General features: G+C 40.5%; 1 protein-coding gene across 1 annotated transcript; it reads right to left on the bottom strand.

Moving 5' to 3' along the window:
• Nucleotides 1–7475: 7475 nt before the first annotated feature.
• Nucleotides 7476–12827, bottom strand: LOC112188345 (probable LRR receptor-like serine/threonine-protein kinase At3g47570). The gene is made up of 3 exons (XM_024327444.2): nt 12536–12827; nt 8079–10741; nt 7476–7971 (listed from the first exon to the last, which is right to left on the bottom strand). Exons 1-3 carry the CDS (start codon nt 12646–12648, stop codon nt 7625–7627), a joined length of 3123 nt encoding a protein of 1040 aa, XP_024183212.1. The 5' UTR covers nt 12649–12827; the 3' UTR covers nt 7476–7624.
• Nucleotides 12828–13111: the final 284 nt, after the last annotated feature.

Below are 13111 nucleotides of genomic sequence, written 5' to 3'. Positions count from 1 at the left end.
ATCACCACTTTGGATAGTGACAAGAAGAACAAAGAACAGGCCTGAACGAGTGAATAACTCCATGAGATGGAGCAGGTACAGGGAGGACGAAACCCGATCGGATGCCGTTTCCCAAACCCTAGCAGAGCTAGGTCACAGAGAGAGAGTTCCAACGTTGTATGTATCATAAACGATTAGTTTGACTAATTGTGTATGATATATAAATTTTTATTGTAACTAATCGATTATCTTGGTGATCTCAATGAATAGTAACAAAACTTGAAATGAAAATGGGATTCGAGTCCTTGGGTTGGCGAGTGCCCCTTAGTTGAAAACCTCCAAAACAACAGCCACCACATCATTACAGATTATAGACCAGAGTATCAGACCAAGCTCTTTGAAGAGAGAGAGAGACAGAGAGACAGAGAGAGAGAGAGAGAGAGAGAGGTTGTTTGGATTTACGGACTTAATTTCACAGATTAACCACATAAAATGTCATGGAGTGCATACACAAAGGATTTACAATTAGTCAACCAAGAAACAGTGTATTCAATGGTCAAGTCAAGGCTGTGAATCCATGAAAAAGTCATGGTCTCCACTCCGTTACCTGCTGTCATAGCTGGGTCGCTGTATTAATGATGGGTTCAAAAGCTGCAACTTCTAACTTCCCTTTCTCTAATGCCAGATAGTTGATGACGAAAACGAGCCAACTTAGTTGATGGAGAATAGTTTCTTTACTTTCTTTCTATCTCTTTAATGATTATTTGAAGCAGTCGGAAGTAACTTAAGTTTACAAGCAATAAACCCTAAAAAGAAAAATCTGGAGTGCACCAGAGAATTTGAAAAAAAAAAAAAAAAAACTCTCATTTTTATTAAATTTGATATGATAAACTGATTCTAATACAAAGCATGATGGTGCTTATATAGGCATCCAAGTCATAACTACAATCATAATCATAATCTAACAAGAAATCGTAAATAATCCAAATTAAAAGGAAACTAAAAACCAAAAAATAAAAAGAATCCTAACACAAATGCAAAACAAGCCTAAAAATATTAAATTCCGAATTGGATAATTAAGACGATATATTTTGGCCTAAATCTGTTAGGGCTCACTAAAAGGCTTCTTGAAGATCTCGTCGTTCCCATTCCAGAAAGGTATCATGTGTTGCAAACGACATACCAAAAATTGATCCCAATCTAATTTACAATTAAGACATTGTTCAAGTAAATCCAGAATATGTGTCTGGCCCAAACTCGAGGTTACTTGCTCTAGTTTAAATAGGGTTTATATTAGAGATATTCTCGGAGAATCTTAGAAGATATCCAATCAATGTACGATTATGTTTCCACGTACAACTCTATCTCTATGCTTGTAATCCTCTATATAAATAGGCCCCTATTATCAATGAAAGTACGATTCAATTCTCTCCCAATTCAGTTTTCCATAAACACGTTATCAGCATGAAGCCCTAACCCTGAAACAAATAGCCAAACCCTGATTCAAGAAGCTAAAAACCTTGAATCCGAATACAAAACCTTGAAGCCTTTTCTACCTCCACCTCACACCTTGAAGAACTCGATCCCAGGAGTCCAGAACCGGAGACCCCACCCCAAGAACCGGCCTGAAACCCACCGAACCGGCCACTGGAAGCTCCATACAACTCGCAGCAAATATTCCACCGGTTCACCATCTTCCGGACCTCCAATTTTCACCAAACTTTGGTAGCAGAAGCCTCTTGATCTGACATTTCAGGAACCAGAATAAAAAGTCCAAAAACTGGTGTAAAACTTGCTGAACCGGCTGACTCAAAGTACGGCAGAAAAACCGGCAGAAAAGAAAGAAGAAGAAAGAGAGAAGAAAGGAAGGCCTAGCCCAGAAGAAAAAGGAACAGGCCCAGAAGCCCACTGAACCAAGCCCAGAAGCTCGCTGACATCAGCCCTAGGACCCGCGCCACGTCAGCACTGCCACATCAGCAACATGACCCACTGCCACGTCAACCCCGGTCAATGAATTTTCCGGCGACTTTTCCAGCCACTTTTTCAGGTCAAATTTTCCAGCGACCTATTTCGAGGTATTTTTTGCTAAACGTTCCCTTTTTTTTAGAGTTTTTTAATTCAATTTCTCTTCTTTTTCGGGGACTTGCAACCTCCCTTGTTCTACCCCCTTTCTTCATCATAGGGGAGACCAAATTAAGCAGAACTGTGGTGGTTTGTGCTCACTCCAAGCTTCGAGCTTGTTGAGATCTCCAAACTTAGAGTTTGTAGAGAATTTATGATTGACCACTTACGTCATTGTTTCTATCTAATCCAATATCTCTTGGAATCGAATTTCATGGAAGCGACTATGCTCGAAAATTCCTAATTTCTTGGAAGCGATTACGCTCAGAAATTTTATATGTTTTCGTGGTAGCCTATTGCGCTCCTAAACTAACCCTAATTTCTTGTTCTCTTTCAGGATGAGTAACCTGAACAAATTGGACTTTGCTCCATACAACTGACTCTGGATATCACAGGTGGGTTCGTGATGTTCGCTAGCATCTCAAGGCCGATGGAATCCTATACATGATTCTCGAGCCTAGCCAGGACATGCTAACTGTTGAGCAAGCTCAAGCTTTAGAAGCAAATAGAGCGGCCTCAGAGGCAAATAAAGCGAAAGCCATCATCCTAATGACTCGTCATATGGATGATTCACTCCAGTACAAGTGTATGAATGAAGAAAACCCCAGAAGGCTGTGGATCTCACTCTAAGAAAGATTTGCCAACGTCTGTGACTCCCTGCTTCCTGAACTAGAAGTGAGATGGCATAGCCTCCGCTTATGTGATTTCAAGTCAGTGCTTGACTACAACTCGGAAGCACTTCGCATTAAATCCTTAATGGAATTCTGTGGTAAAGAGATCACAGATGCGATGTTGATTGAGAAGACTCTCTCTACCTTCCCCGTCTCTGCATTGATGGTTGCTAAGAACTATCGAATTGATATTACTGCAGGACTAATCACAAGGTTTCATGAGCTCATTGGAGCTATGAATGTCGCTGAAAAGCATGAAAACATCCTTGTGAAGAACTATAATTCAAGATCCTTGGGAACAGAGCATATTCCTAAACCTAATTATAGTCGCGACCCAAAGAGAGGGCGCTAAGAGTGAAACCCTAATCTTAGGGATACATTTGGACGTTCTGGTCCATATAATCACTCTACTTGAGAAGGTAACCACCAAAATAGGCGAGCATGGAACCGAAGAGGTCAACGTGGAAAGAGAGACGGAGGCAACGCCTCTGGCCATGTTGGTGGGGCCACCAACATTAAGAGCCATCTAAATGACGTTTTCAAAGCACCTCAATCAATGGAGTTTGAGCAAAGAGATGTATGTTCTCGATGTGGAGTGTCTGATCATTGGACACACATTTGTAGAGCTCGTGAAGAACTTGTCACCGCCTACAAAGCATATTGTGAAGCAAGAGAAGCTCACTATGTGGAACAAAAAGATCAAGAAGATGATCTAGAGTGAAGGATTGAAGACTACAAATCTGGCTGGGATCAATAGATCGCCAATTCTGTTTAAGTCTTTATTTTTCCAAGAAATGTAATAGGCAATTTCCATATACTTTATAGTAAATGCCAATGGCTTAGTCTTTCTTCAAAGTAGGCTCACCCAAAGTAAGTGTGATGTCTAGGAAGGTTCTGAGATTAATTAGTGGTACTTAAGCGAGCCTTGCTCCACTGACATCTCTCTACTCACCTGGTCACATTTATTTTGGAATTACCGAAAGAAGTTAGACGACTACCATTGTTTTGCATTAGCTAGCATTTTGGATTAGATTTTCTTTGGTCAAGGAGACAATGATGTAACTCCGTTGGCTTATGAATAAAATTTTGAGTTTTTTCATTATGACTCCATTTTGATTCTGAGCATATGATTTTGTGACTACGATGGCTGGGCGATCAGTATTAATTCAAGGACATGGAATAGCCCAAGTTCCCCTTGATTACTGTCGCAAAAACTCTCTACGCTCCAAAGGCAAATCACACCTATGAGTAGCCAACGGATTCCATTCGAAAACACATGTAGAGAACGGAAATGAGTTTCTTTGCAATACCTCTAATGATTGAGAACAAAGGCGCATCTTAGAGAAGTTTATGTGTCTCTCTAGTGGACTCTATGTCACTATTCGAGCTATTAAATCCAATGAAGTTATAGGAGAAGATCTCTTGGATTTATACACATATTGGCTTTGTCATGATAGGATAGGTCATCCTGATCATGATATGATGATCCGTCTACTAAAGTCTTCACATGGACATCTTTTCTCTCGAGAGAAATGAAGCATGGATCAAACTGGACTAAGTGTGACTGACGCTGCTGCCTAAGGCACCGCCTCCATCCACCTCCAGCCTAGGGCTGGTGCAGTCCCTATCTATAACGCCATGGATGGAGTCCATCATGGTGATGGCGCCCTAGGTGATGCTGTAATCACCAACTTGCTTCAAATAGCGTTTCAGACGCTCAGGCCTAACCAAAATTCTCATTGGTTGCTTCTAAAGCCTCTCGCTCGTTTTACAAAGCCCGTTTCTTAGGGAAATTAGGACTAAGACCGTCCTATGCAAATGAAATGAACATACTCATTCTGTTCTTACATAGAATCCATGGGGATTCTATGGACTATTTCAACCAACTTGCAGACGTTTAAATATCTCATGATGTTGGTTGACACGCAAACACGCTGGTCATGTGTTGTGCCATTGTTCACCTGTAACAGCTGCTTATTCTACACTCCTAGCACGTATCATCTGAATACAAGCTCACTCCCCGGATCATCTTATTCCGTCAATTGGACTTGACGTTGCTAGAGAGTTTACATTGAAGACTTTCGATGGTTATTGCATTAGGACTAATGTTGGACATTATATTCCCATGAACATACCCAAATGGTCTTGAGGAAACGACTACGATGGTAGCTCAGACATTGGTAACGCGCACTAATTTCCTTATATTCATTAGGGTGATGCAATATCGCATGTAGCTACGCTAATTCATCTACGATCTATCGCCACTCAATCTACCTTTGCGTTACAGCTAGTGACTGGGTATGAGTATCGTACTTATGCACATTTGAGTGAGCCATTTATGTGCCAATTGCGTTGCCACAGCGCACTATGATAGGTCCTTATAGACGAATGGGCAACTACGTTGGACTTGAGACTCCAACAATCATCCGTCACTTAATGCCCTTGCAAAGCGATCTCATTACCGTTAGATTTGCGGGTTGTCACTTTGATGATACAGTCTTCCCGTCGTTAGGGGGAGATAAGAACACGGATGTTCAGCAGGAAAGACAGGAATTGTCGTGGCCTGTCCCCACTATGTCTCATCTCGATCCCTGTTAAAGTGACTAGATCACACAAATATGCTGCAAACATGCCTGCAAGGAAGTACGTCCCTACGAGAGGACATAGCACCAACGCCAAAAAGAGTGGCACCCTGGCGTTATAGGCCATGGCCCCAGCTAGGATGCGTGGGAGGCCCGTGAGTTCGAATGATACTTTGGCACATTCCAATCCTTTGATTATCAAGACACAAAATCCGTCTCATGAGAATCTTTCGGGTTATGGTTATCGTTGGGGGACCCCTCAACATCAGAACCTATTCCTGAGAATATAGAGCTCTATGAAAATTACACTAGTGTACATGAGACGTGGGATAGAAACTCGATCATAATTGATGATGTAGTTGCGCATTTCATTGCGCATGAGTTTGTTGAGTCAGATGATATCGAACCACACTCCATTGATGCCAACGTAGAGAGATTTGGCCTAAATGGAAAGATGCGATCCAGGTTAAGATAAATTCTCTAATGAAGAGGAAGGTTTTCGAGCTAGGGATGCCAACACCTCCTAACATAAAACCTGTTGACTAATGAGTCTTCGTTAGAAAGCGTAGTGAGAAAAAGAGATGGTAATCTAACCTTATGGCGCAAGGCTTCTCATAAAACGCCCTGGAATAGACTACGATGAGACATATTCTCTCGTAATGATGTCATTGCACTCCACTACCCTGTTAGTTTGGTAGTTTCTGAATAACTGAACATGCAGCTTTCAAATGTGGTGACTACGTATCCCTAAAGGGATCTAGATACGGAATATACATGAAGGTTCATGGTAAACTTCATTTACCTAAGTCAAGTGGCTCCGGACCACGGAGCGCGTTTACAAAGAGGTTGAAACGCTCGATAAAATGACTACTTGATTGGGAAGGGATATGCCCACGAGTTTCCATAACAAGTTTCGGATTCCATCGCGGTTCATGTTGGACATGATCTTCATTAGAAGCCCTTAAAGAGTTAAGGGAAACCGCTGAACACTTGAAATCCAATTTTGAGATGAAGGATTATGGGAGAACACGATTATTTCTCGGTTTGGAATTTGAGCATCGTGTCGATAGATGCTTAGGCATTTTGACAAGGTCAAACCTTCAAGCACCCCCATGATCGTTCGTAGTCTTGATCCTGAAAATGATCCTCTTCGTCTGAAGGATGATGACGAAGATGTGCTAGAGGCAGAAGTGCCTTACTTGAGTACAATAGTCGCATTATTGTACTTAGCTCAATGCACAAGACTGGACATCTCATTTGCAGGGAACTTGTTAGCTAAGGTATAGATCTGCGCCAACGCGACGCAATTTGATTGGTGTAAAAGTTATCTTTCAGTACTTGAGATGTACGATTGATATGGGCTCGTTCTATCCCTATAGAGAGATGATGGATTCAAACCCATCACACACTAGGAACGCCGCCAACACTGGCCTGCATCCACTATCCCCATCCCAAAACTACATGTGTTTTGGAAGATTTTGCTGATGTTGGGTATCTCTTTGACCTATATAAAGGTCATTCCCAAAATGGTTAAGTGTTCACCATGGGCAAAGACCATGATATCTTGGAGGTCTACAGAAATAGACCCTAGTCGCTATATCTTCGAACAATGTGGTTCGTGAATGTATATGGATTGGATCCATAATTACGCATGTTCGAACAATTGTGGTTTGAAGTCTACCACAGATGAGCCTACGAGCATTTAAGATAATGCTGCTTGTTTTGAATAAAGAAGCAAATGCCACATCAAAAGCGACAACAACAGACTCTCCTCAAGATCAAAGTGAACTAAGTTCGATCTATATTTCCCTTTGTAATCAGTTGCTCTTTCCCTTCATTATCAAAACTCTCGTAAAAATTTCCGCTATATAAATAAAATTTTCCCTTTTGTATAAGTAGTATTTCAGTCTCGGTCTCGGTCCCTGCAAAATACATGTCGGGCTGGGCCCGTGCCCAAGCCTACTAGAAACCATGGAAATAATTGTTGTTTGTTCCTTTTTTTCTTTTGTTCTTTATATATATATATATATATATATATATATATATATATATAGAGAGAGAGAGAGAGAGAGAGAGAGAGAGAGAGAGAGAGAGAGAGAGAGAGAGAGAGAGGACTAATTTGTGACATAACTAATTTGATCAATGCTTTATCATTGATTGGTTAATTCATTATGGGAAACAAGACTAATTTACGAGCAAGCACAACAACAATGAAACAGAACAAGAAACCATTGAAGCTTGGTGACCAACATGAAAAATGGTAGCAAAAGTCTACCCGAGAAGAGTGTCCCTAATGGTATGCAATTTCGATGCAACATCACTGATGTCCATCCGGTCTCTAGGGAACTCGGTGGAACACGCAATTCCAATTCCAAGTATCAAGCTCAAGCACTCCTCTATTTTTTGGTCTGAAGTGTCATTGGTGCCTCCTGAATGAAATAGTGAATTCGCAATTTCTGTAACTCTCGCAGGTAAAGCCATCTTCAAAAAATTATGAAGGTTCAAGCCGTCACTGAACATATGGTCAGTAGGTCTCTTCTCGGTGAACATTTCTAACAAAAGAATGCCAAAACTGTACACATCCCCATACGTTGAGACCTCACTTCCCATACCATACTCTGCATACCAAACAACAATATTACAAGCTATCACCAAAATTAAGCTGAACAATTTAAGTGTACAAAATAAAACAAAGGAAATTGAGAAGCATGTGCAGAAAAATTACCTGGAGCTGCATAACCAACAGATCCTCTTATTCCAATCGAACTTGAGTGATTTTCTGATTCATTACCAGTTGGATTCAACAGAAATCTAGCTAGTCCAAAGTCAGACACATGCCCAGTCAAATCTCTGTCCAAAAGAACATTGCTTGGCTTGAGATCACAATGAACAATTGGTGTTTCACAGTGATTATGAAGATAATCCAGTGCACAAGCAACATCAATGGCGATGTTTAACCTCTGACCAACACTTAAATTCTTGGGTGTATCTCTTTCCTGGGGTGTTGCATTAGTTGGATGCAACCACTCCTCTAAGCTCCCCTCTTCCATGAACTCATAAACTAGAGCCTTGAAATCATTACCGTGAAAATCCACACTCGAGCATGCAGTTATAATCTTAGCGAGGTTTCGGTGCCTTATATTTCTCAATGCCTCACATTCGGCTATGAAACTCTTCGAAGCTCCACCGCGTAACATGTTGATCACCTTCACAGCAACAATTGTACCATCCTCCAAAACCCCTTTGTACACAGATCCAAAACTTCCCATGCCAACCAAAGTAGTTGAAGAAAACCCATCAGTAGCTTTCAAAAGAGTATTATATGACACTTGCAGAAGTGAGTCCGCCAAAGAGCTTAGTACAGTTGCTTTGCTTTTCTTTCTATTTTTAGAATGAAATAGACAAAAGAGCAGCACAGCTATTCCAAGAAGAGCAAACCCAGATACTAAAGATATTATTAACTTCAAGCTACGGGACAATCCTCGTTTCTTGGACTCCCTAGATTTGCATTTGGGCAGCTGGAGATTGGCAATACCACCACAAAGCTTGGTGTTTCCAACTACTGAAATCGCACTTGCATTTTGGAAAACACCTACAGTTGGTACAGCTCCCCAAAAGTTATTGAAAGACAGGTTTAGATTCTTCAAGTTGCCAAAGACCTCTAAGAACTCTGGAATATCTCCTGATAAATTGTTACGAGAAAGGTCTAAATCTTTAATCCCTCTCAATGAGATGATAGATGGAGGAACAGGCCCCTCAAGGAAGTTTCCTTGCAAGTGCAGGACTTCTAAACTAACACAACTACCAAGGCTACTGGGAAGTTCTCCGGACAACATGTTATCATGAGCATACAATGCACTCAGACTCTTCATCTTTCCGACCTCTACAGGGAGGGAACCAGTAAAGCGGTTATTAGACAAGTCCAGTAAAATTGACAAGGAAGGGAGGCCGATAACTTCTTGGGGTATTGAGCCACTAAGGTTGTTATAAGAAAGATCCAGATGCTGCAACCACTGGCATTCCCCTAGGCTGGAAGGGATGCTTCCACTGAGATTATTTCCTTCCAGTTGGACAATGATTAACTTAGTTAAATTTCCAACAGAAGACGGAATGCCCCCTGATAGTTCATTGTTGAAAAGATCCAATCTCCCAAGCCGTGAAAGCTTTCCGATCTCAGTTGGGATGTTACCTGTGAAAGTGTTATCATCCAAGATCAACATCTCCAAGTTGACTAAATTTTGTATCCCAGCTGGGATGCTTCCATGAAGTTGATTCATGTTGACCCACAAAAATTGAAGCGTGGTTGAGAGATTAGATATTGATGTGGGCAACGTCCCACCAAAACTGTTACCGCCTATAATTAATCTCCTTAAATCTGTGGCATTGGTCAACTCTGAAAGAAAACTCAAGTCACCATTCTTACCTCTCCCAAGATGATTAACTGAGATAATGAAATCCCCCAGGTTATGAAGTTTATGCAAATTCGGCACCTGCCCTGTTAGACTGTTAATTGCAATATTAAACTGCACCAGATTTGTGGCATTAGAAATTGACGGAGGGATAGGTCCAGTAAATTGGTTCTCAAAAAGGCTGAACACCTTAAGATTAGGAAGAGTCTTCCCCATGTCTGTGGGAATACTTCCTTGAATTTTGTTTTGCACTAGCGAAAGAATTTCAAGAGAAGAAATGTTATAGATGGAAGGAGGGACGGTGCCAGACAACCTATTTGCATCGACTGAAAACATTCTCAATTTTTTCAATTGGCCGACTGAACTCGGAATGCTTCCTACAAAGTTATTGACAACAACTGAAAATACCTCGAGAGACGAAAGGTTCCCCAAGGTAGGAGGTATCTCTCCCGTAAAATTATTCCATTGCAAAACAAGTAGCTGAAGCTTGGGCAAAGAGCCGATTTGTGAAGATATTTCACCAATCAACATGTTGTTACCGACAATGAGATCGATAAGGTTGAAGCAGGAGTATATGGTGGAAGGAATAGGGCCAGTAAGTGAGTTGTTGTCTAGGCGCAGTTCCCGTAATCTACGCAGGTGTCCGATTTCAGGAGGGATTTCATGAGTAAAGCTATTATTATAGAGAACCAGATTCTGTAAGAAGCTTAGATTTCCTACTTGTGGGGATATGGTCCCGGCCAACTCTAGGGAGTTTAGGTCCAGTATAATTACCCTCTGAAGATGGCGTTGACTGCAGGCGACACCATGCCATAAGCAAAAGTGAATGGAGTCATTCCAGGAGCTCATGATCCCGTTCGGATCTTGCCGTATTTCAGCTTTAATAGCAAGCAGTGCCAGCCTATCTGTCTCATTATTCCTTCCTCCAAATCCCAACATTTTGCTGTCCATGGTTGAGGGATACTTCAAATGCATGGAGCTACAATAGCAAACAAACATTAATGCATGGAAAACTGAGCACATTAAGGTCGATTTCACAACCGAATCCCCATGATCGAAACTTAATTAAACAGAGACTCGAGAGAAATGGGAATATTGGGTTGAAAAATTGGCCAATATGGAACAACTGAGCTAGTACATGATGAAAATGAAGTGCAAGGAACCAACAACAACTATGAACCCCAAACCAATGACCACTATAAGGAAAGTTTTAGGTCTTGACAGGTTACTGAAAGTTTTAAGGCTAGCTGCTACTTGCTCTCCAAGTTCTTATTAATTATACTTGCTCACCAAGTTCTATATCTCTGTCTCTATTACGTACTTAAAGTATCAAACCTGCTAAGATTTTGTATAGGCTAGGAATCAAACTCTCTGCATAAATACTGTAATATATGAGCAAAAGCCTACTGTCAAGTGTCAACTCCAAATCTGTAAAGGATAATGATTGAATTCAATATCTGGGGCCATATTCATTTGAAATTTCAACGAACATAAATATACCAAATTACCAATTAGATATGTTCATGAGCGGAGTGGAGAGCACTTCCGATTGCGTCTTAGATTGGGAAGCTTGGTGGAAATGTCAAAGCTTATACTAAGTACTATGACTTCTGGTAGGCAATCAACTAGCTAAGCTAGCTGATTAAGTACAATAAAGTTGGGACTGCTGACTTGAAACTTTGGTGTTTAGTTAAGCTCCACTCTAGTATAACGATGGGTGCCGCATCCTTAACACACAAGCTATTGGAGCAATTCAGTCCAAAACATTTTCCGCAGCTATAGTGTCTTCAAAATTAAGCTGAGGGTAGGTAAATCGCTATTTCAAGGAAAATTAAAGGGAAAAGAAATGTGAAAAAAAGAAAAAGAAAAAAACTAAACTCTGAGGGCATCACCTGCTCAGCTGCTCTCCTCGTAGCTAGAGCTATAAATGGACCGGATTTGGATTGGATCGATCTAAATCCAAATCCGTTTACTTAAAAAAAAAAATTGATCCAAACCCGCTCCGTTAACCCGGTGAATCATTGATAACTCGATCCAGATCCGTATCCGCCGGATTAACGAATACCCGATCAGCTAATCCGACCCGTTTATAATTTCAAATATTTTTAAATTTTAAATAGTAATATTAAATTTATATCATAATACCTCATAAGATATTAATAAAATATTAAAACAACATGAAAAGTATCACCAAAAGTAGAATTACATTATAGAATGCTTCTTGGAATCTTAAGTGATGTACTGTCCCTTACATTTCTGCAAAGAATTTGTATTAGAAATTCTTCATATTTTATATTTTATATTTTTTTAAATAATTATATATTAATAAAAATTAATATTTTATTATTACAAAAACAAACCGGATCATTAACGGATCGGATTAACCTAAATCTGTATTTAATCTGTTAAATAAACAGGTTAACGGATTCGGATAATTAACGGATCAACGAATCAAAATTTTCAATCTAAACCCATCCAATTGCTACGGATCTGGAGCGGATCCAGATCAAAATCCAGTCCATTTACATGTCTACCTACTCGCAGCTACTTTCTATCTACCTAGTTCATCATATCTACCTACTGTATATCCGAGGTCCGACAAGCCAACCTTCACCGGAGAGAAATATTCAGATTATAGGTCGTATAATTAAACTTCTAATTAATCTCCGCTATCAAGTATCAATCAATGTAGTAAGAACTCAATAGTGTACAGAAATATCGTCTATGTATAGATAAGAGTATAGGATGACAGTTGAAGAAACTAAATACCAACCTCGTTTTGAGTTTGAAGGGGAGGTCACCGGAGAAGTCCGGTAGGGTGTTGATAATGGAGGTTGATGAAACAATGTTAACAAGAACCGCCAGAACAACTACTTGTTGCAACATGGTGATGATCTACTCGTGTTAAATTTACCGAAATTGATGGAGCTTGGTGGTGGAGTGAGAGGAGAAAAAAAATATATAAAGTGGGTGTGGACTTTGGTGGTTCTCGGCAGAAAAGGAAAATGGGAATGGAATTGATGGTCTGGTGTGCGGTGACAGCGACAAAAGAATGGGAAATTGGGAATGGTCTTGGTCTCTTCGTCTTCGGGAGGTAAAATAGGGAGTGGTCAATTAAGGTGTGACTGCCGAGTTGAGGGTGAAAAAATGGGATTAGATCTGCCACGTGGCACCATGTGAGTGGACTAGGAGATAACAAAATAAATAAAATAAAAAGGAAAAAGAATGGGAATGGTCTCTTTGTCTGCGGGAGGAAAAATAGGAGTGATCAATTAAGGCGTGTGCCCGATGACAGTTGAGAGTGAAAAATGGGTTAGATCTGCCACGTGGCACCATGTGAGTAGACAAG

This window comes from Rosa chinensis, chromosome 1 (assembly GCF_002994745.2).
Source record: "Rosa chinensis cultivar Old Blush chromosome 1, RchiOBHm-V2, whole genome shotgun sequence".
NCBI classification, from domain to species: domain Eukaryota; kingdom Viridiplantae; phylum Streptophyta; class Magnoliopsida; order Rosales; family Rosaceae; genus Rosa; species Rosa chinensis.
The sequence above is the reverse complement of the archived record's forward strand: the minus strand, read 5'-3'. Positions and strand labels throughout refer to the sequence as shown.